This window comes from Orycteropus afer, unplaced genomic scaffold (assembly GCF_000298275.1).
Source record: "Orycteropus afer afer isolate SDZICR_OR568_19922 unplaced genomic scaffold, OryAfe1.0 scaffold00067, whole genome shotgun sequence".
Taxonomy (NCBI): Eukaryota; Metazoa; Chordata; class Mammalia; order Tubulidentata; family Orycteropodidae; genus Orycteropus; species Orycteropus afer.
The window spans coordinates 9924644-9949804 of NW_006921654.1; the positions used below are offsets into that span (position 1 = coordinate 9924644).

The 25161-nt window shown below is 41.6% G+C and overlaps 1 protein-coding gene across 1 annotated transcript in view; it reads left to right on the forward strand.

The window, feature by feature from the left end:
- The window catches only part of HYDIN (HYDIN axonemal central pair apparatus protein), a 333125-nt gene that overhangs the window by 25901 nt on the left and 282063 nt on the right, over positions 1 to 25161 (forward strand). Inside the window, exons 6-8 of the mRNA XM_042780857.1 lie at positions 6754 to 6878; positions 13509 to 13710; positions 17834 to 18017. Coding sequence (XP_042636791.1) covers positions 6754 to 6878; positions 13509 to 13710; positions 17834 to 18017 — 511 coding nt within the window. The remainder of the gene's footprint in view (positions 1 to 6753; positions 6879 to 13508; positions 13711 to 17833; positions 18018 to 25161) is intronic.

The following is a 25161-nucleotide window of genomic DNA, read 5'->3' on the forward strand; positions in this document are numbered from 1 at the left end:
AGACGGCTGGCGGTTCAAACCCACCAGCCACTCCTCGGAAGGAAGGTTGGGCAATCCTACTTCCGTAGTGATACTGCCTCGGAAGCCCAAGGAGGGGTCGCTATGAGTTGGGTTTGACTCGACGGCACATAACAACAACAACGACAGTGCACTGCTTACAGTACATGCTAGTGTCTGGTGAGGACATGTATAACCATTTAGAACAGAAGCAGCATTCTTTGCTACCAACTCACTGTGTTTAAAGGTTATTCTAGGAAGGGGTGCATCCCAGAGGTGTGATTGTGTAAAACTTTGATGTCTTTTGGCTTTTGTACAGCAAGGTAAGCCTTGTAAATAAATGTATTTGTGGTTTCCTGTGTGCTACTTGGAATTTGCAGTTTTCGTGATGGTTTAATTTTCAAGTGAATAACTTCTTTTCAGGCACAATGCATTGTAAGCACCTGTTGTAGGCGTTTGTTGTAGTTATTGAGGCCTTCTCTTCTGGTTTATGAGCTATTAGTAGTTCTTTTGCAATAAAAATTAATTCATTGTAGTAATAATTTTCCTGTAACATCGGATCTTTTTGTTGTTTGCTTGTGTACACAAAGCAGGAAATACACAGTTTTCTCCCCATGTGTATTTTCATATTGGTGTGGAAGTATTTTTTTCTGAAGAATTCCTCTTTTTTAGAAATGAACTTTTTGGAGGATGAAGACATTCTAGATTATTTCTCTTCTCTACCCAAGAATGAGGATGAATCTGAGGAGGAGTGCAACGAAAATGCCTCGGATGAGTTTACTTACCCATCCTGTGGAATCTGAGGGTCATTTTGATGGTGACAGTGACACTGGCATGGTGTTAGAGAAGGAGGAAGCAATTTGTGTTGCAGAAGGAAGAGTTGAACCAGATGATGATGGCCATGATGACAGTGAGGAAAATAAAGGTGATTGGTGGGAAGATGTTTCCTACTTTGAAAATACAACAAACTTGCTTCAGCAATATGCCATCGTTTGCCCAGACTTGACCCATGAAGATACAGAAGTAGTTTACTTTTTGTCTGTGTTTACAGAGAACATTTTGGAAATCATAAAGGACCAAACGAATCTTAATGCAATCCAGAAGCACATAACATGATACAGAAGGCAGGAGGTTAGAATGCCAAGTGAAAACTGGCAGCCTGCCACCCTAGAGGAAATCAAGACATTCATTGCTGGGTGTATAGTGATGATACACGTCTTGCCAGAGCCCAGACATTGTGGTCCAGCCACCTCCGCTTGGGAGTTCACCTCTGTTGCAGAACATATGACCAAAACAAGAGTCACAAAACTGACTGAAAACATACACGGCAATAACAGCTCAGCAGCTGTGCCAAAGGGAACCTGGCTATAACTGGCTTCACAAATTGGGCCCAATTATCAATGTTTTCAGCAGCAGCCTGAAAGAAGTGTACGTGCCCTTAAGTGTCACGGCAGTTGATGAAAGCATGGTGCTACTCCAGAGCCATTCATCAATAAAACAGTACATGTCAGTGGAGCCTGTCGAGTGTGGGTACAAAGTTGGGTGCTTGGCTGACTCACAGACTGGCTTTGTAAGTCATTCTGATATCTATTCTGGAAAAGCAGAGACAGTGACTCACCTCTCTCCCTCGGTGAGAGTGTTGGGCTTGGACTCTGTCATTCCTGCAGCCATTCTAATAGGCTCACTGCCTTCACCATTTTTTTTTTTTCCCTTGTATCACTTGATGAAAAGCATGAATGAAAGGGAATTGTGTGCTGTGGGCACAGTGTAAGCCAGTAGAAAGATGCTACCGGAAATGATGAAGAGGCAGGAGAAATTACTGTTTCGTATGAAAGGATGTGTGTTGATAGTCAAGTGTCAGGACAGTAAACCTGTCACAGTTTTGTCAGCATTCCACAGTCTAAAGGATATAATGAGCATGGAAAGAACAATGATGGCTCCTCACCAGTAATCTCTTGCCCAAGAGCAGTTGCAGAATACAATGCAATTACGAGAGGAGTGGAGTGCTGTGACCGGAGGCAGGAAAGCTGTGTAGCCAGAAGGCTCTCTGTCAGATGGTGTCATCAATGGCTGTATTTCCTTCTTGACCTTGCCATTATAAATAGTTTTACAATATGGAACTGTCACAGGAGGGCAGATGCAACTAACTGCCCTTCAGTTTTGCTCTCATTAGGCAGCTTACAGTGAGCTGGGATATCAAAAGAAAAAGAAGACCTTCCTTTCTTGTCAAGAACAAGCCAGAAGACAGTGGGGTGCCAAGTGACGTCAGCTATGACAAGTTGGAAAGCATTTGCTGTCAAGGGATCCAGAAGGTGACGCAGAGAACGTAGCACTAAGAAGAAGAAGACTTGAACAACTACGTATCACCATTGCAGGGTGCCTTTATGGGTTACCCCATGTTTTCCAGTTTCCCACCATAAAATAAGAGTGATAAGCTACAATGATTTCTTTCTATGCCTCATCCTGCCTACCCTATCACCAGAGTCCAGTGGAACATTTGTGTCCCACATCAAAATTCATCATACCTCACAAGAATTTAAAACCACCCAATGATTCAACTTATATTCCCTTTCCAAAAACCCTGTCATCTATAAAATCTAACAAACACAAAGGAATTCAGTCATGAAAGGGATAATCAGTATTTCATCATCTACTGCAATATTGAATCATTTGGACTGAAAAGCTTTAGTCCTGATGAGCTATTTATGTTTTTTTCTTGTGGTTCATGATTTTTCACAAAACTGAATTCTCTCCCTAATAAAATGTTTGGTCCTAATGAGGATATGATACCAAAATCAAATATTTTTTTGTAGAGAGAGCCAGCCTTATACCCTTGAGGAACAATACTGTTGACCTCTTTGTAAGTTCAGTTTCTGGTACTTCATATTTTCTAGCTTGTTCAGCCTGCCTGCCTTTAGTAAAACAAAGCACAAAATCAAATTATAGACAATGTTTAAGTACCAGAACTTAGTACAGCCTGCCCAATTAACGTCTGATTTATTGAGAAAGCTTAGGCGGCTCTAAATGGCCCTGCCTATCCCAGGTGTTTTTCCAGTTACTGAAGCGTTTAGTGTAACCTGAACCCAACAGTTAACCCGAAGGGAAAGGATCTGTTACCCTTTGAGGGATTTGGGGGTCCTAGAGATGGGATGGTCGTGTCACCTTCTCTGCAGAAAATCAGTTTAGTTTCTGTGATATGATAACATCCCATTTACTACAAAAGTGTTCCTTTGGTACCAAGAAATGTTTGAAAAGAAAATGAAAGCACAGTGCAGGAAGAAAAATATTAGGAAGGAGAGAGGCAAAAATGGATGAAATACTACAGTGTTAATCCCAAAGCCAGGAAAGTGGGCCCAGTTTCTCAACTCCTTTACTGAGGCCATAAGGAAGGAGAGGACCTTAAGACTGTGACATGCACTCTCATCTTCCGTGAAGTGGAGTCTTGACATACTAGTTGGCTCCTTTTCTCTTCCACCTGTTGTTGTTGTTAGATGCCATTGAGTCAGCACTTGACTCGTCACAACTCCGTGCACTAAGGGATCGCACTGTGACAATCCCTGGGCAGTGACCACATGTGATCCTGACTTGTAGCAACTCTGTGCATGAAGGGATCGCACTGTGACCATCCCTAGGGCAGTGACCACATGTGGTCTGTGGGCTGATTTCCAGAAGCCAAGCACCAGGCCTCTCTTCCTCCTCCCTCGTGGTGTGGAAGGCCCACTGCAGCCTGTGCAGCATCGTGGCAGCATGCAGACTTTCCCTGCACACGTGGTGGCAGTGCTCCAGGTGCATTGGCCAGGCATTGAACCTGGGGTCTCCTGCATCAAAGGCAAGAATTCTACCATTGAACCCCCACTGCCTGCTGTTCTTCCTGGATGTTACACAAATTAATTGATGATTGTGGATATTTTTAATTTCCCTTTACGAATTCATGGGCGAAAGATGTGGCAGTCAGTTTCTGTGAAGATTTATAGCCTTGGAAACTGTAATTCAGTTCAACAACCTCTTAGAAACGCCAGTGGGTAAAGAACACTCACTGGGGGTGTGTGAGAAAGGCATAAAGTTGAATTCAACCATATGGCTTCCATGTTCAGGGCAGGCAGAAAGAACATGAACTTGAAGGCAGGCTTCCATCCCAGCTCTCATTACCTAGTTGGGTAACTTTGCACAAGCTGACTGTCCTTGTAGAGCATGTTTTAAAGGCAAATAACAATACCTGCTCTCTAAGAGCTGGTCGAGGTTTAAAGGAATTGACATGGAAAGTGCCCAGAGTGGCATCTGGTGGAAGGTACGTGATCATGAAATGCTGTTTCCTTTCCCTTTTCTTTCTTCTCAAGAGTCATGAAAATTAACTATAGTACCAGGGGAGCGCTGGTGGCGTAGTGCCTAAGGCATTTGACTACTAACCAAGAGGTTGGTGGTTCAAACCCACCAGCCAGTCCTCGGAAGAAAGAGTGGGCAATCTACTTCTGTAGAGATACCACCTCCGAAACCCAAAGAGGGGTTGCCATGAGTTGAAATTGACTCAACGGCAGGGAGTTTTAGGTTTTTCAGTTTACCAGGTGAATGGAAGTGAGAAGCAAAAAGAAAACCATCACCTCTGAGAGGACAATGACATTATTTACAAGAGGGAGGATCAGGGAAGATTGTGTTAAATAGATGACTTTGGGTCTGGGCTGTGATAGGTAACCTTGGAAGGACTGTGATGTCTGGAAATGGTGAGTCCAGTGTGACCCTACAGGTTCTGGAACATGTAGGAGGGCACAAGCTGCTTGGAAGGGAGGAGAGGGGCAGTGCGGAGGGAGACCCTGGGTCAAGGGACTGACGCGCCCCCTCATTGCACTCCCCCCAGCACTAACTCAGAATGTGGCCTCTGAAGGTGTTTGAATGAAAGCACCAGTGTATCTCGAATAGTGTGAAGTATTGAAGGGAGAATGATAAAAGCCTGAATTCATCTAAGCACGCAGTACCTCCTTAGGCACATCCTCCCCGATCTAGGGGCTGCCGGTGACAGAGAGAACAATAGCAATGCCAGAAAAAAAAAAGAGTAAACTTTGTGTAGCACTCCCTGTGTGCCAGGTATTAGTCTAAGCATTTTACCTGTATCACCTTTCATTCTCCCTACAACCTATGAAGCAGGTGCTGTCCTTACTCTCATTTTGCTGATGAAGAAACTGGAAGGCCAAGTAACCTGTCCAAGGTCGTGGCAGAGCTGGGTTTTGAACTTACTCATTTGGCTCGGAGTCTAGACTGGTAACCGTTGCTTCAGAGTGGCTCTACAGCATTGCCCGGGGGGTTCACTCATATGCCAGAGAGACGGAAAAGAAAACGGGATAGAGACGTGAAGGGAGAGGAAGGCCAAAGGAGAGTGCACCAGAGAGAAACAAAATGACTGCCCACTGGGGCCACCCCGTGCTGCTCCAGTGCAGCTCCTCACCCTCACAGCAGACGGTCTGAACCTAACTTCATTATCTTAGGGAAGACTTAAGGAATAAAGAATCTAGAAACTGTTGTGTTAGAAACAAATAACCAGAAACAGCTTTGCCTGCCAAAAAGACTGTACAATATGTCACTCTGAAAAACTAGCAATTTAAAGAAGTGAAATGGACCATGAAAATAATTAGCTGGGCTAGCTTTCTTATTTCACGGGAAGAACTTATTTAGAAGGAAGAAATCTATAAATTATTTAAGGCCCTTCATAATCAGTTCCAGCTTCTCTTTCACTACTCCCTTCCGTGACAGTAAAACCAAAGTATTCCTGTTCCCAAACCCTACTCTTCCTCCTCACGGTGTGCACATCCCGCATTCCACTTTAAAGATATAGCGCTTATCACCAGTTTGCTTTTCCAAAAGCACCCTCCACCCTTCTCCAGCCTGTTGCCCAGGAGGCTGACCTGTATGGCTCAGGTCAGCAGGCTGCCATGTGTTCTGGGTTCTGTTTGGATTCAGCCAGTGGGCGCCCTAGCAGGCAGTCAGAGGGAAAAAGGATGTGAGGTCAGGACACCCTTTCCCCGTGAGGTACCGGGCTGGCTGTCCCCGTTGGTAAAAGCCCCTTGCTTCGCATGAAGCAGCCTTCTCTCAGGACTCTCTCATTCTGGGTTTCACATTCACCCCTTTCCCGTGATTCTTTGGGCTCTGCTGTTACTAACCCTGAACATCATCCCATGCGGTGCCTGTCCACATCCACCCCTTTCAAATAGACCCTTTGTTAAATCGTCTTGAATTAGTCTGATGTGAGTGTGCATCTCTTTCCTTTTGAGATTTTTTTCTTGATGAATCCTTCTCTGAACTCTCACAAAACTTAATGTTACTCTTTTGCAGGTACTGTTCTTTTGCCCTTGTATGACAGCATTTGCATACCTGTTTTAGATCTTGCCTTTTCCTGGAATCTCACTGTCTTGAGGTCAAGGGCTGGGTTTTAGTCATTTGCCATCATCCAACAGAGATCTGGTCCCAGCAGGAACACTCAGTAAATGTGGAGTGAACACCAATGGCAAAGACACCGACAAGGATATTATTTATTGCATCATTTAATTTGCTCTCACACTTGATGACCTATTACTGTTACTTTAACATTAAAGCTAAAGTTTTCTTTTTTTTTCACTTTAGGGAGGAAAGCATACTTCCCTTCTGGACCACTAAACTGCAGTGTTGGGTTTGACCTGTCTCTTGTCCTAGCACATGCATCTCCTCTCGGCTCCACTGTACTCTAGGCAAAAATGGAACGTGATAGTTGTGTCTCCATGTGTGTTGCAGGCCTTTCTCTGTGGAGCCATCTGTCGGAACTCTTCACGTGGGAGAGACCATGCAACTGGAAGTAGAGTTTGAGCCACAAACTGTGGGCAATCACAGTGAAAGACTTATTGTGTGTTATGATACAGGTATGCCTTATTAACTCTGTTAAACATTCTGTATGTTAAGAGAGGTCAGAGGGGAAATATGAAGTAAAGTAGGAAATAGTTATTTTGATTGCATTAGAGTAAGTTAAGAACCACAAGGCAAAGAACCAAAGAATAAATGCCTCCAGTAGAAATGGTGTTGAGTCAGGCCTATCAACCCGATCTAACTAGTTTCTCCAACTCTTGAAAGACTAGAGAGTACCGAGGAACTTGAACCTAGGAGCCACATGGTAGATTGAGGCAATGCATGGGTCAATGGAGACTTGAAGGTAACTTCATACCCCGTGGACATTCCATTTGATTTATTGCTGCAGTCGTTTAACATTATCACATGTAACCCCCTGTTCTGAAAGCCCTTGCGTGTCCCCATTACTCTAGAAGAGCTTGTTACTTTAAGCCTTAGAACATGTAGATAGCTTACGTGACTTTCTATGTAAGTATAAGACAGTATCTGTCACCACTAACGTTTTAAGGGCCATGCACTGTGTAGTGATGAAAATTACACATTGTTTTTGCAAATATTTAATTTATGGTCATGTAGACTACATATACATTATGCAAGTCTCCAAAGTTGGTTTTCAAATTAATATTTTACCATTGCCATTTATTATTTCATGATTTTTCTCATTTTGTTCTCACTTCCTTTTTACCCATTCATCATGATTGACCCAGATTCTCTGCATCAGAAGGGCATGGTAGGAGAAGAGCCAGGAAAAGAGCAACAGAGGACATCCTGGTCTCAGTTCAGAGTCACTGGGCCTTGCCTTTGGATCTGTGGTCAAGTGTCCTAACTCCACATTGCCCAACATAATGACAACCAGTGGCACAAACGTGTGTGTCTTACTTCCTAGTGTTAGACGTAACTCACCAGTGGCTAGCATGAGAAACCTCACTTCAATTAGATTAAGCAAAAGGGAGAAATTTTCACCCATGTCACCAAACTCTATTATTCAACTACTTAGTCTGTTACCACTCTATTGTGCATTCCCACATGTTTTTTTATGTGTTATGTTTTCATTAACACTTGATAAAAAATATTTTAGAATTTCCATTTTTTCCTTCTTTGCTCTGTGTTTAACAATGTGTTAAACATGGTGTTAATATTCAAACATTTGGGAGTGTTCTAGTTATCTTTCTGTTGCTGGCTTCTATTTTAATTTTACGAGTGACAGAAAACAAATTCTATGATTTCAGGCTTTGAAATCAGTTGAGACGTACTTTATAGCCCAGAATATGTTCCCATTTGGTATGTGCACCCTGTGTACTTGAAAAGGGTACCAATTCCACAAATATCAATTAGGTCGAGCTTGTTAACAGTCATGTGTTCCATCTGTATCTCTACTAAGTTTTTTGTCTCCTTGTTTTGTCAGTTATTCGGAGATGGTGCTGAAATCTACAATTATGATTATGGATTTGTTTTTTCTCTTTATGCTACTATCCAATTTTGGTTTTATATATTTTGAGACTATGATATTTGCATACACGTTTATGATTATTATAACTTCCTGTTGAATTAACCGTTTTATCATATGGACTGTCCCTTCTTGTCTCTAGTAAGGTTTCTTGTGTTAAGGTCTGCTTGCTCTGGTGTCTGTACAGCAGAGGGGCTCCTTCAGATAAGCGTGTGCATGGCATGCTCCATCCATTCCTTTACTTTCAACTTTCCTGTGACTTCATACTTGACATTTGTGTGTCACCTGGTTGTTGGGTTTTTAAGTCTGAAAATCTTTGTCTCTTAGTTTTACTATTGAGTCCTTTTATATCGAATCCTATTACTGATATGGGAGCTCTGGTGGCATAATGCCTAAGGCACTTGACTGCTAACCAGAAGGCTGGCAGTTCAAATTCACCAGCTACTCCTCAGAAGGAAGATTGGGCGATCTACTTCCGTAGTGATACTGCCTCGGAAACCCAAGGAGGGGTCATTATGAGTTGGATCCAACTCTACGGCAGTGAGTTTTATTACTGATATATTTGGGTTTTAATTTTTTGCCTGACTATTAAGTAATTAGCACCTGTTATGGGAAAATTATTAGTTTAATTTCAACAAAAACTTGAACTACTAGTATTAATAGCTGATGGAATTGAAAAAAAATGTGTCTTTGTAAACTCAGTGATATATTTCTTCTATCTAGGTCCCCATATCTAGATAATGTGTTTTTACGTTTGTTTATGTCAGCCTCCAAAACTAAGCGTTGAAAGAATACGTGTCCTTAGAATTACCTTCAGATCACTTTATCATGAGCTTTTATACCAGCAGCTTAAAAAAGGATGAAGCATAGTAAATCCTTCTGCTCTCACCAAAGTTATTATATTGTTGGTAAATATAGTAAATTATCCTTAAAATATTGTGTATTTCATCTTTCTCTCATCCTTTTGAACTATTTTAGGTATATTTTAATACATGTAACATTAATACTCTCAAGTATGTGTATAATTTACAAATATAAACAAGTCTGTATATTTTGGGGGATATACTGTCACAAAATTTTATTTGATTTGAATCAGAAAAACTTGTGAGACCAACTGACTTAAACTGATGGCATTAAAACTTGAGGGAAGACTTCAGTGATCATTTAATCCAGCCACTAGATTTTGCAGATGACAAACAGAAGCCCTGAGAAATTAAGTGACTTGCTCAAGGAAGCGTAACTAGTCAGAAGCACCCAGACTTTAAGAACCCAGACTCAGACTCTCATAACTGCTGCATGAAGCCTTTCTACCAAAGTGGATTGTCTCCCTAATCTGTTGTAGTACCACATAAGCATTTTTAGTCCCTTAATCCATTGCCTTTGAAAGGATGCTGCATTCTCCCAGTGCCCCTCACTCTGGACTGTCCTTTCATGTAAGTGTGTGGAATGACACCTTTTCCTGTGGGAAGGGAAGGTGGGTTGCACCACAGTGAATATGTGCATATAAAAATCGAATCAGGCATGGAAACATGGGTTTCCACACTGTGAGGTTCTAGTGGCAGCCTTAGTGCAGATGAAGTTGATTTCTGAACATGATGGACAGAGGTGAGCTGTCCTGTAGTATTTTGCCTTATTTGATGTAAATGAACTGCTGGTAGGAATATAGTTTCATCTCGATTGTGGGTTATCAATGGCCAGACCCTATGAACTTCCTTTCCATTAGTGGAAGACAGTAATGACTGCCTAACAATTAATTATGGAGCTTTCTCCCAGCAGCCATGATCATTGGTTTCTCATTTCACTAAATATAAGCATCTGATTAAACTTCTGCAGCTGTTCGAAGTGTGAATTGATTTGAGGAGAGAAATTTCAACATAGGCTATTGATGAAAGTCTTCTTTTCAGACTTCCACAGAACAGTATCCCAGAAGGAGAAGCGTTGATCCCCCTCAGTAGGAAGTGCTCAGTCACATCTCTAGCAGTTGTGTTTGTGTCCTCCTGTCCTTGATCTTCCACTAGATACGTTATTGATTAAATGCAGCCAGGAGGAGATGTTTGGTTTTCCTGTCAATCAGATTGTGAACCAGTATCATAACAAAGAGATCGAGTACAGAACGTACCTGATACTTTAGTAAAATATCTAAGATTTTACTATCGTTTGCTGGAAACAGACTTTTCTGTCCTTCCCCGCCCCTCCCCGCCCCGCCTTGGGTTTCCTTGTGTAGTGAAATCAAGTTTCTGCAGTAATTTTGTAATAGAAATAATTTGGTGGCCTTTGTATCAGCTGAGAAAGAACTCAGGTAACTTGATGCATTTTATGAACTCATCTCTCCAGAAGAGAATTAGAACAGGATTATTTAAAGCTACGTTCATAACAACAAAACGAAACAGCAACCAGTTAACTAGTTCTTTCATTTCCATAAAACTGTAAAAGTAGTGAAATGATTATTTGGCTGTTTAAGAGACACATGAATGGTTAATTGCTTAAGTTTTTCCTTTTCAATAAGATATTGAGGAGCTATATAATTGAAGAGTTTCAGGGGCTATCAGTATTCAGAACAAGCTTGAAAAAAAACGTTTCTTATTGAGCCTTTCAGTTCTTGAATGAGCACTGGAAGTTGGAGCCCAGAGGAGTTTTCTTCAATGCCTGGTGAGGTTGCTGTCACCTTAGAGGTGAAATTGTCCGCTTGCATCATCAGGAAATAGAGCTGATGTACTTAGTCAGCATTTTTAAAAGTACCGTGGCCCATACTGAAGAGGAGATATTTCAATTCAGGCATCAGAAGTTGGCAAGTCGGCTTTTCTCCCCAAAGGTTCACGTGATGATATGCTACCACTAAATCTATCAGCATCCACAGTGTTGTTGTTGTTGTTGTTATGTGCCTTTGAGTCAGCCCCGACTCATAGCAACCCCTCCTTGGGTTTCCGAGGCAGTATCACTACAGAAGTAGGATTGCCCAACCTTCCTTCTGAGGAGTGGCTGGTGGGTTTGAACCGCCAGCCTTCTGGTTAGCAGTCAAGTGCCTTAGGCATTAGTACTTCCCAAACAACAACTTTACAGTCATTTATATATTTGACTGTAGTAAATTTTCTGTAACCCTCAAGAAAATAACTTTTTTCTCCTGAAAGCCAAAGTACCCAAAGTATAATATAGCAAGTAGTGTGATGTGATATATTTGACAGTTGAAACTGTTAAATAATACATATCTGAATATAGCTATACACATGTCACTTAATATGAACTTTATTTCAGTTGCATGAGTCTAGTAATTAATTAAAAATGTGCCATTATAATTAGATAATCTAACAAAAGATTCTTAATATAAAAAATATAAATTAAAAAAATTATGGTCAGTATCTATCTGATAAACCATGTCAGCATTTTTTATATACACAACTCAGTGATAGTAATTACTTTCATGGGCCACCAGCAGTTAAACACTGGGCTGCTAACGGAAAGATTGGTGATTTGAATCCACCAGCCGCTCCGTGGGAGAAAGATGTGGCAGTTTTGTAGCTGAGGAGGGAATTACAGAAATGAGGACCCAGTGATACGTGGGATTGTTTGGGAAGTGGAATGAGCTGTAAATGACATAGCAAGTGAAGATTCTCCCATCATTCCATACTCTTCTTAAGGTGGTCTTCATGATATACCAGTGTGTGTAAAAACACCAGCCTGTGACTTCAGCAGCTGTGAGGGTAGGAGGAAAGTTAGTCTTTCCTTCTTTTTGTGGATCTGGAGATATCTGGAAGATAGAAATGAAAAACGATATTAGATATGCAAGGATGATTCTAGCAGTTCTGTTGCTTTACTTTGGGGAAGGAAGACTTTGCAGTGAGCCCCTCATGGAGATGACACTAGTCTCTCTGAGACACTTGTATGATATTAGCCCTTAGTTCTTTTCCTTGGTTAATTTTTTTTTTCAAATAATATATTATTGTTTTTTCATTAATGCTTTACCCCAGAGTTTAGGTTCCCATTCCGCAGTTTCTATCCAAGATGTTTAGTGATGTTGGTTACGTTTTTTGCAAGGCTTCAACATGCTCGTTGTTTCCATTCTGGTGGCTCTGTTTCCATGAATCTAGTTTCCCTGTCTCTACATCCTCATCTTTCCTTTAAAGTCATGGTTGACCATTTGGTCTCATATAGGTGATTTTTTTTTTTTCAATGAACACAGTGCTTATGGGTGTCCATGGTTAATTTTTTAAGTGATGAAATGTTTCAAATAACCACAAATAATATAGAGACTAATGTACTAAGTAGTCATTATGTTTAACACATCTCAACATTTGCCACACACTTTTCCTTCAGATGCTTTATTGCTTAGGTAATTATGCTGATATAGGTTTGAAACCACCTTGTTAAACTCTCTGGATCCATTTCCCATGCCTTGCTTCTCAGTGGTGAATTGGGTATGGTTTTATACTATTTGTACATATTTACTTATCTATAAATGGTATATAGTGTTTCTCAAGTGGTTTTAAATTTCACATAAATGGTGTCATACTATACATACCATTTTACAACTTGCTTTTGTATTGAGTATTATAAGATCTAAGCATGGAGATGCACATGGCTCTAATTCATTTTAACTCATGCATCACATTCCAGGGTGTCTCCTGTTGAATACTTAGCCTGCTCCTGGTTTTTGATGTTACCAACAATGCTGCCATGAGCATATTTGTACATGTCTTCTTGTACAAACGTGAGATTTTCCTTTAAGATAAGTACTTAGAAATGGTACTCGCTGGGTCATAGGGAAAAACGTACCTCGGCATTGTGGTTGTCCTTGGGTTGTTGCTGCCGAGTTGATTCCGACTCGTAGCTGCGACCCCTGTGTGCAGAGGAACTGCTCCCCAGGGTTTTCAAGGCTGCGACCTTTCAGAGGTAGGGCTCCAGGCCTGTTTCTGAAGCACCTCGGGGTGGGTTCGAAGCGCCAACCTTTCAGCTGGTAGTTGAGTGCTTGGTTGAGATTTCCTGGATACTGAATAGGTTTGATTCTCTGCAACTGCACTAAGCGTTATACTTAAGTTTTCTGATTCTGTCTGATCTCTGGATTGATGGGAGAATAAGAGTGTGATGTCTAATGGTTGTATTATATTCCCTAACTTCAGCTTAGGGGGGAGGGGGGAAAAAAGACAAAAACCTAGAACCGTGATTTTAGAATAAATCTTAAAATGTGTGCTTTGTTAATTCCCAGGTGAAAAAGTGTTTGTGTCTCTGTACGGGGCTGCCATTGACGTGAATATAAGGCTGGACAAGAATTCTTTGATCATCGAGAAAACCTACATATCTTTGGCCAGCCAGCGAACTGTAACGATTCACAACCGCAGTGGCATCATCGCTCACTTCCAGTGGAAGCTGTTTGCCAACCAGGCCGACGAGGACAGAGAAAAGAACAGGTGGGAAGAAGACTCACCTACACACTGTGGTGTTGAGGATGGAAAGATCAGTTATTACCAAACACCAGGGGCTTTGGTGGTCCATCTCTGAGCAACTGAAACAATGCCACACTTTCCTTTGATTCCGGAGCCCGATGCCCACTTGGAGCGGTTCCTCTAGAGTCCCCGAGCTGAGCTGTGTGGAACCGCCTTCCCCTCACCTTAACCTTGTTAACTTATCAGCCGCTGAACTCCTAGCCTTAAAGACCCGATATGTTCACACTTCATTATTCTCCCAAAACTGATCCACATGTCTGCATTTCCTTTCATAATCTTAACCTTGTTGATCAGGTTTTAAAAACAGTTTTTTTTTTTTTTAATAACCTCTTTTGGATTAGAACCAGGGTGAAGGTTTGTTTTCTTTTTTTTTTTTTTTTTCAGTATAGAGATACTTCCAGAAAATATGAAGACTGAGGAAAAAGAAAGGCTTGGCTATAATGGCTTTTATATCCTCACTTTTGGTAGCATTGCTTCCTCCCTGCACATCACATAATTTAATAACGAGTTCTTATTGGTATCTTTCATCTCCTGCTTTTTTGAAGCGCTACTTCAGGCAGTGGAGAAAATTAATAAAATGTAAAACCAATATGTGTTAACTAATCTCATCACTGTTACATTTGGAATATTTCTTCTCACTGAATCCATCCTTGCTTCCAATTTTATTTTTATCTCCTTCCAACCTCCTTGAATTATCACTTTTGCAGCTTTCATTGGAATTTCTTTCAGGCCTCACCCCCCCCCCTTTCCATTTTCATTAAAGATTAGCACTGCAAAGCTTCAAAGCTATGTTTGAAACCAAATGAATAAGTGATAGAATAAAAGCTTGTAGGTCCATGGGAGCCAGGCAGAAATCTGCCAGGGGGCTGCCCTAATTGAAACAGAGGGAGTTGTGACAATGACAGGACACTGGGCCAAGAAGCCTTGTCCTTCTGACAATGAGCTTTAATCACCAGATTGCCACTGTGCCATCTTTAAAAAGTGAGCAAAGAAAAGCCTCGCCTGCCTAAAAACATATTTCTGCCTCACGGTATTGAAATACCAGTGCTTTAAAAAGGCCAGAGGAGACAGCTCATCCACCGCCCAGTGTGTCCCGATGGCCCTGCTGACGTGTGCCTGCCAGCCGTCAGCATGGTCCAGGCGTGTTGCAAGATAAAGTGTGTGTGGGGGGGCAGGCACAGATACAGAGGGACAGCAGGGGAAGTAGTGTTTGCATGTCATGCCTGCCCTGTGGATGTAATGTTTTGGGGAGAACAGGACACGTTTGGTAAGGAAACCGTGGAAAATTCTGTACTGCTTCAATCTGAGGACTGATTAACACTAAATTTTAAAAATAACTTGTTTTCATTTGTAAATTGTATGTATTATTTTGACTACCCACTGACATTATATATCATTTCTTATGTATACATCATCAAAGAATAGAATTTAGAAAATAAAAACAAGTACAAAGATGAAGATATAAATATATTACAGTCTTACAACCTAGAGAAAACTGCCCATAGGATTTCAGCATATCTAAATCTGCTCTTTTTCCCAAGAAGTATATTTTCTTTTCTTCCTTTCTCCCTTTCTTTTTTTTTGCTTTTTTACTACAGAATTGGGATTAGTCTATACATTCTATTTTGTAACCTGCTTCTCACTTTAAAATATTTAAACCAAACCAAAAACCAAACTCACTGCTGTGGAGTCTGATCTAACTCATAGCAACCCCTCCTTGGGTTTCTGAGGCAGTATCTCTACTGAAGTAGATTGCCCAACCTTCCTTCTGAGGAGTGGCTGGTGGGTTTGAACCACCAGCTTTCTGGTTAGCAGTCAAATGCCTTAGGCATTACACCACCAGAGCACCCTTTAAGACATGTAAAAATACTATTAAACGTTCTTCTCTAATACCTTTCTGATAGCTGCTTAGTATTCTGTTCACACAGACACACTCCAGGAGGTAATGTAGAGTATTGGTTGATACCAGAGGATGTAGATTGCAAACAAAACCTAATTTGAAGTTAGACTCCATCTGAAGTACCCTGATTGTGCAACGGTTATGCACTCGACTGCTCACCAAAAGGTGGGCAGCTGAAATCCACCAGCTGTGCTGTGAGAGAAGAGACCTGGCAGTGTGCTCCCATAAAGAGTGCAGATTGGGAAACCCTATGGGGTCGTTCTGCTCCATCCTACAGAATGTCTTTGGGATTGACTGCACACAACAAGCTCTATTAGCTGCATGAACTTAGACAGGTTGCTTAACCTTCCTGGGCCTCAGTTCCACCGTCTGTAAAATAGAAATGGTGGTGATGGTCATGGTCATGGTGAGCTGTCATGAGCATTTACTTACATGATGCATATGGAGGGCTTGGCAAGGGCCCTATAAACGTTTTTGTTTATGATTCTCATTATTTGTTTAACCAGTGCCTCATTATCTTACATCAAACTTCACCACATTTTTGTTTGACATTATTGCCAGCACTTAGATGAGCATCTCTGTAGCTGTGTGTTTGTTTATATCCATGATTGTTTCTTTAGAATACATTAGTAGAAGTGGGAGCTCTGGTAGCATAGTGGCTAAGGCACTTGACTGCTAACCAGAAGGCTGGAGGTTCAAACCCACCAGCCACTCCTCGGAAGGAAGGTTGGGCAATCCTACTTCCGTAGTGATACTGCCTCGGAAACCCAAGGAGGGGTCGCTATGAGTCGGGGCTGACTCGACGGCACATAACAACAACAACAACAGTAGAAGTGGAATCTGTTGTTTCAAAGAGTATGCAATGGATAAATCTTCCAGATTTATATCAAATAACAAAATTTTAAAAAAAAATAATAAAAGCTTTCCTTTTTTTTTAAATAAAGGAAGACTGAACTATCTTCGATGTGCCCTGCTCTGCCCAGCAGTGTAGAGGGACCGTTGCTGTGGTTACCTTGGACACTGCGTCCTACCTAGCAATTGAAAGGAAGCATACAGTGCTTTCTTCATTGGAACCAGAGCACACTGAATCTGTTTCTTCAGTTACTTTGGTTAGTTTACCCAAGGACCCTAGGCAGTGTGTTAATAAAAAAGTGTTACCTAGGAGTGCCGATTACATAGTTTGCATGAAATCATTTAAGAAATAGATGGGGCTGAGACAGGAAGTCAGTGACTCTGAACTCCTACCCAGCATTCACATTGTGAAATAGTCTTGTCTGCCCCTATTGGTAATACCAGTAAGACATTGGAAGAGTGGTCATGTGTCTTAGAAGGAGATAAAGTTCAGATTGCAAAGTTCAGGTGCAGTAATTGATGGCAGGAGTAATAATGAGCTCAGGTTCCGTAAGGATGATAGTTACAGAGCTGGGAGAAGCTGCTTTCTAACCTGTCACAGTGGATATTAAGTGCTAGAGAGAGGGAAGAAAGGAGACATCTTTAGGTGCACTTTGAGCATTTCATAAGCTTGACAGTTTGGTAATTGCTTATGGTTGACACAAGGAGAAAACTGGTATTTATTGGACACCTGTTAGGTCTCAGGAACTGGACTAGGTCCTTGATCACATTTAATTCTCACAATATCTTTATGATGGAGGAGCTCCTATTATTTTTGTTTTATGGGTGAAGACATTGAGGCTTAGAGAAATTGGAGAATTCCAAAAGTCGCTGAGCTAGTACCTGAATAGTGGAACCAGTTTCTAAACTTAGTCTTTGTTGGCTCTGGAATCTATTCTCTAGAAGGCTAACAGCTGAGAAAGAGTTAAACCTAAGCAAGTGTGAAAGGTATGAAATGATTCTTGGAATATTTTAAATATTTTTAAAGCAGCTTAGAAAACACAGTTATCTAAAAGAACATACTTGTCCAGATATACATAACAGCCCAGGAGTAAGCAAATGGGCATTGAGTATAAAGGGAAGCCAGGGAGGACTTCTGGAAGGAAGTGTCTCCAGATGAGAAAACAGGCTTTGAGAAGTAAAAGCACAACGTTGCCCAGCTAGACTCAGAGCAAGGAACATCTGTCCCAGAGTGATAGGTGAGGACATTTCCAGGAGGATGAACTGGAAGGTAGCCCCTTTACAAAGTTTATCATGGAGGTGCCCATATGAATCTCACATCTCTATTTTCTGTAGGGTCTGTAATGATCTCATCAAAGAGGAAAAGAATGAGACGGACGAGTTTTTAGAAGAGTGCATTATTGATCCTTCGCTCCGAGAACGGCTGTCCATTCTCTCCCGTACCTTTGAGAATCAGAGAAGGCTGGTTCAGGAGGATAGCATGCTCTTCTTGAATAAGATCTTCACTATTGAGCCCCTGGTGAGTGCTTACAGGAAATCTGGTCCTTCAGACAGAAGTGGGAGTCCAGGGCTTGTTTCTGGGGGCCATTCGTGGAGTCAGAACTCAACTGGTGATTCCCAAAGGCCTGAAGAATCTGTCTGAAGAGCCTCATCTTTGTTACAAGATGCTGAGGAAAGGTTAGTGGTAATAGCACCAACAGGTCACATTTACAGAGTGTTTTCTCTGTGCCAGTCACTGTGTCCAGTGAGAAATTTGATAACTTGCTCAAGGTCAGGAGTGAGACATTGATCCCTCTGGAGCAGAGTTTCTCACTTTCAGCACAAATGACATTTGGGGCTGAATGATTCTTTGTTGAGGGACTGACCTGTACATTGCAGGACCTTCAGTAGCACTCTTGACTTCTACCCACTAGGATCTAGTTGTGACAACCAAAAATGTCTCCAGACGTTGCCAGATAATCCCTGGTAAGCAAAATCACCTTGATTGCGAACTGCTCAGTCCTTAATTCACTCAGTGAATACCTGTTGACTGCATGGTCTATACCAAATACTGTGACATTGGTGAACAAAACAGGCATGGCCCTTGCCCTCTCAGGCTAGCTAGTGAGAGCTGAGCCAGACTTCGGAAAGGGTCTGTCTGATTCCACAGGCCCAACTCTTACCCACTCTCCCCTACTCAAAATAAAAATAGCTACTATCTTGTATGTTTCCTACTTGCCAGGCATTGTGGCAGGAGCTGTATGCATTACCTCATACTTAGCAGGCATAGAGTATGTGAGGATGAAAACAGATGGGAGTTCAGAAGGTCCGTCACTAGATAGAGCTGCTGGCTTGTTAACTGTCAAACCACTTGGAGAGAAGAAAAGGACACAGGACACATTCAAATACTAGGTCACTTTTTGGGAATAGCACAGAATTGTATAGACCCATTTTCCTTACATGTGCACTTCCAAATTGTTATTAAACAATGTAGCATGGAAAAGGAGTTCTATGGCTAAATGAGTTTGAGAAACATTAGGTTAAATATTGTTTGAGAGCTTTTTTTACTGTAAGATTTATAAAACTCTTTGCTAATATGCATTGTAAATCTCACAACAGGGAGCTGTCCCCAGACTTACTTGTCATGGAATCCTTTTATCTGTGAACATCCTCTGTGACTAATGTTTTATGGGTTCCACTGTGTGAAATGCTGGGGAAGACAGTAAACACAGTAGTGTAGAGGCTGGTTGATTGTCACAGACAAAACATTAGAGAAGACTTCATGAGAAGAGAGCTGGAACTGGGCCTTGCAGGGACTTTTGGAGAACAAAATGGAGGATGTCAATGCCATGGCTCATCCTAGGTTTTATGAATAGGCCAGTTTACTTTAAGTAAAGGGCTCAAGGTGGTTGAGACCAACTCTTTGTCAGAAGACTGACAGGCAAAGTGATCTTCAGATATGATGGGTTAGACCAGCAAGTGTTTAAATACAAGGTGAACGTACAATGTTGGAAAGATAGGACAGGTTCTAAGAGTGAAACTAAATCAGTTCCAAAGATGCTGAAAAGGGCAGGAAATCATTATGGATCCACACAGACAAGTGGCTGAGCCTGGCTGAGCCAGAGAAGACCAATCAGATGTACCGGCAAGTTCTGCAGTATAGGCAGTCCAAGATTCTTCCCAGACGGCTCTGGAAATCCAGGTTGTTGGCTGCTGTGTCTATTCCTCATTGTCTTCTGGAAGTGGATGGCTCTGGGATCACAGACATGGTGGTCAGGAGGAAGTAGAAGCCCACGAAGGAGTCCCGAGCATGTAAAACAGAAATAGAAAGACGAGGGTTCCCTCAGATTTGCTTCTCCTTATGTTTTCTTCCATAACTTACTTTGTTTCCAGGGCTTCATGACGGAAATATATGTGTGTTGAAACAAAGGCATTTACTATGATTGCTTTTGGAGTCCAGATTGAAACCGAATTGGATATTCTCATCACAAGGCATCTTTTCAACCATTCCAACCAAACCAAACCAAATCAAGTTCATTGCCATTGAGATGGATCCGACTCATAGCAACCCGTCCTTGGGTTTCCAAGGCAGTATCTCATTGGAAATAGATTGCCTAGTCTTCCTTCTGAGGAGTGGCTGGTAGGTTTGAACCACCAGCCTTCTGGTTAGCAGTCAAATGCCTTAGGCACTATGCCACCAAATGGTTCTTTTTAATTAAATTGACTAATTTTGTTTATATTGTGTGGAAAAAAAAAATGCCAGAAACAGAAAGAGGGTAACAGTTATCCACTAAGAAGTCTGTGCGTCCTTAGAATAGAAGTAGTCGTTCTGGGATCTTGAAGGATTTTGTCTTTGCTGTATGCCATTCTGTTTTTCTTGTCAAAATAGTATTCATTAGCTGGCTCAGTTCTTATAAGATGAAAACGAAGGCAGGAAACTTTCCTAGTATCTTCCTAAAGCTATTCTGGTCAAAACAGTAGAACTCAGTGTCAGCTATTGTGAATTAGTTATTGATGTTAAAAATCTTTTTTTTCCTACTTAAAGATCCTATACTTCATACAAGTACAGTTCTTTTATGTGAGTATCATATAATCTTACCTTGTAAATTGTTTTTGAAGGTATTTGAGGGGAAAATTCTGCCATTTCCCATGCTTTTTAACTGAAATGTGAGCAGTAGGTGGTTTCCCCAGCTGAGATTTTGGCCCTCTGATACAGGGAAACAAGTGTTCAGTACTTGATGATGAAAGGGTGGGAAAAGCTCTATGGAAGAGACATCTGTACTGAAATTCGAATGAAGAGTAAGATTTAATTAAGTGGAAGGGAAAGAGACTTAACAGCTGGGGAAATTATGAAAACAAAAGAAAGAGAAACTATTAGATTCAGAGCATATTAAGTAACAGTGAGTAGATTGTTACTTAAAATGTAAAACTTCCCAGTTTTTCTAGGTCAGAGGTTAAGGGAAAAATAAGAAATGAAGCCAAGAAAGAGAGCAGAGGACATCAGAGTTGCCATGCTAGTGTGTAGTACTTCAGCCTACAGACTATTGTCGCCCTCTGTGTGTTGCTGTAAACACTGATGGTAATGTGTGTCCCTTGGAAAAAAAAAATAATACTTTTATGGTCAAGAAAGTTTGGGAACTAGTGGTTCCAAAGATTGATTCTCCAAGTGGTAGAGTGCAAGTAGATTTCCCACAAACCCCTTTTCCTGCTGAGCAAACACCAGACTCTGCGTTCTGTAGACCACATTTTGGTAACTGGTACTGAGGGTATCAGAGACTCACTGCAGGGTTTGGAGCAGGAGCATGATGTGTTCAGGGCGCTTTATGAAGATTATTCGAGAAACCGTGTATGAGTTGAATTGGAAGAAGGTAGATAGCAGGTAAGATGGGTGGTTCGGGTGGGGGAGATACGTATTCATGCAGCAAGGATCAGGGAGACTGGGAATCTCTGCAGGCAAGGTCACTGTGAAGCCGAGGGGGATGAGGACCTGGAACAGCTCAACAGTGGCCAGGAAGCAAAGGCAGGTACGATAGCCATTCAAAAGGAAGACACTAGCATGCTTTTGGTTGACTGGCTGTTGAGGGTGGGAGAGCGTGAGGAATCATGTGTCTCCTCATAGCTGTCCTGGAGTGATTAGAAGATTATATATTGTCTCTGATAGAATTTAGAAAAGCAAGAAGTCCTTGTTTAAGTTATGCTAGGTGTCTTGGATACTGATGCAGCCATAGGGCTCCAGGCCTGTTTATCTCCCCTCACCTCCGGTAATCTGGACACCAAGACCAGCAAGATGTTCTGCCAGTGTGGAAGTAGGGCTTTGTTTTCCTAGGGACCCCAGATGTGTTCCTTGGTGGAAAATGAGGATGGGCAATGACCAAGAGTGACCACTGAGAGAAAGGACTCCTGGGAGGATCACAGGACAGAGGGCTTGCAGAATTTATAGAATTTCTGAAAGTAATCAACATTGCTGTTCTAGTCATTGTAGCCCATGGCATAGTACTATTTCTATCAAGTTCCTCAGGATTAATTCTTTTGATAATGTCTTTACTATGAATGTCATCACCCTAATTTTTTCCAGTTACTTGTTACCTAGGGAGGGATGCTGGATTCTGTAGACTACTGATCATTTCTCAAGCCACCTGCTTCCATAAGTGTTTTTCCCCTTTGGAAAAGAACTGCAAAATTGAGTCTATCATGCATGATTTGTGCCTTCCAGAAAAGCAAATGGAATTGGCTGCTTTCAAAGGTATAATATTCTCTTATATTAGCTGGACCTTGCTGTACAGGATTTAGACTCTCATTCTGTTATTTCCCCTGCTTAGGTCTCTTGGGTACCCTGAGTGAGAAGGGTTCCAAGACAAAAATCACAGTTCTGAAAATTGAGAGGCAGAAGAATATCACAGGGCAAACAGAATTAAGCTTTCGATTTCTACAGGCGTCCAGGTGTCCTCTGAGGACTTACAGCACAGATGCGCCAGCACTGCTTCTGAGCTCTGCTTCTGCTGGCTCGGGTCACACTTTAAAGACGCAGCAATTTTCTGACTGTTGAACATGTTATTTCCTCAGAAAGGAAGGTCTGAGAATGTAAAGGTATTTACCCAAACTGGCTCTTTGGTATTGGCTGACATCTGTGAGCAGGGAAGATGTTTCTGCTTCTCTTAACAAGTGCTTCCTGCATCAAAGAAAACTTAATCCAGTGTTCCTGGGGAAGCTTAAGGTTAATTTAAGCCTTGAAAAGAGAGAGAAACTTGCTAATTTCTTTCTTACCACGTAAGTAACAGTAAACCATGCTTTGTCGTCATCTAAGCCAGCAGAAGACATGCTGCTCCAGCAATTCAGGCTTTGAGAGCACAGCTCAAATTTAGTTTACTTTATTTTTCCCAAACTGGCATAGCCTCTGAGCTCAGCAGAACCAGGTTGGGTGGAAGCCCAGCCCCCAAAAAAGAAAGATCGAGCTTTTTACTGTAAATGCCTTCCACTTGTTGTCCTGTTAACTGTGAGTCACATTGCAGACATGTGGGAGCTGACACCTTGGAAATGGACACCAGACAGGACAGGACAGGGATCTGCTGAGACCAAACTGTCCTTGGCAAGTCACAGCTCTTCCATCAGGACAGTTTTCCCATTCTTCAGTCTCCTTCATTAGCACTTGTCCTTTTAGATGTGTGTTCAGCCAGACTTGCCCAGTTGTGTAGGTACCTTCTATTGTATTGGAGAGCCAGTGGAGGTGGAGGAAGGCCTCGAGATATCTTAGAAACAGCAAGGTTCCTCATGGCTCATTAAATGAGTTTGCACCCATCCTTGCTGGAAGAGGCACAAATCTATTCTCTCCAGAGAAAGGCATGAACATCACACACCTCAGCTCTATACAATCCCAGTGGAATTTTCAACATATTAGAGTTGGATGTGGGATCAAGATAGAATATACCTTTTGTGAGACTTCCTCTGGCAGGTGGCCAAACTTTAGAGCCTTCTCTTAAAAACTTTTCCAGTTATTATTTTGAGAATCATAACTTTACTTGACTCACAGTTTTCTGTACCAGGTAATATAATAGAGTAGCAGAGTCTCTGCATGTCAAGTGCCAACTTTGTCTTTTATCTCGATGACAATTAGGACAGTTTACTTTCCATTTTCTTAGCATCCATTTGTTTTCCTGTGTCTCTTTGAAACAACTGCTTTTTGCCTTAAGCTGTGACAGAGAGAGCCACCACTTCTTTCATTGATCTGAAGGGTTCTAGAGAGCAGTACCAGGCCTTCCTTTTTTTTCCCCCCTTCTTCTTAATAATTGATAGAATTTTGACTTTAAGAGCATGTTTTCCTCAAAAAAAAAAAAAAAAAAAAAAGGACCAGTTTGCTGGTCTGATAGAGCCTGGTGGAACTACTGAGCCTGTGGCCCCTAGCTGCCCTTCAGGTCTAGAATTGAATCCACTCCTGTGGCTTCTAGCCAAACAAAAGACAGGCATATGAGTTGAACATTTTACCTGAAGTAGATACACTCCTTGGAGAGATCAATCATGGGAGAATAGAAGGGCTGTGTATGCACAGGGAGACAGCTCGGGGGGCAGGAGTGCATGGAGGATGGACACAGGGAAGAGGTAACTATTGGGAGGGGAGGTGTTGCATTGTGTGGGGTTAGTCAATGTCATGAGACATAGTGTATGTGAACTGCTGTATGGAAAGTGAATTTGCTCTGTACACTTTCACCCAAATCACAATACAATTTTTTTTTAAAAAAGAAAACCATGTTTTTATTTCCCAAGAGAAATTCTTTGTATTGCTATTTCTATAATATTTTCTGGAGAACATGAAGATAACTATCTATGTGTTCAAGAATGTTTTCATTTTGGTGGAACATGAGGGTATTCCTCATACCATAGCTGCTCTTGGAAGTCATTATTCACTTACCCTGGTTCTGGGCTGACTGGATCCCGACCCCCAGCCTAGCCAGGGTAGCTTAAATAAGGGTCCACCGGTGCCTTTCTCAAGAGCTGCCACATTCTAATGTTGATGGTGTCATCCAGAAGAACCCCCTGCAGGTCATCTTGCAGTGGAACCTGAAAATAGGAGCATGCAGGTGGCTCCCTGCATTCACCAGACAGGGACACCTGCTTATCGGTTGTAGTGTTAATTTCTTCTGGCCCTTTTTACAACATGGACATCGTGAAAAAGGTGAGGCCTGGCCTTTTGTTACAATTGCAGTGGGATTAGAGAAGGTGGGAAAGAAATTTCTATAGAATCCCAGTTCTGCCACTTACTACTGGTGTGGTCTTCGATGAGATACATAATTTCTCTTTGCCTTGGTTTTCTCATCATTAAAATAGGAATAAGCTGCATCATTAATTAATACATTTAAGCACTTAACATGGTGTTGGGAATATGAAAAAAAAACACAAAAAAACAAACTCATTGCCATTGAGTCAATTTTGACTCAATGACCTCCCACTGGATTTCTGAGGTGGTAAATCTTTACAGAAGTAGATTGGCCAGTCTTCTTTATGTGGAGTGGCTGGTGGGTTTGAACTGCTAACCTTCTGGTTAGTAGTCAAGTGCCTTAGACACTACACCACCAGAGCTCCTTTTGGGAACATGAGTTCTCAGTAAATAGTAGGACGTATTATGATTTGGAGTCAGACACACTTTAGTCTCTTGGATAGAAAATATGATTGAGTGGGCAGTTCTTTGTATC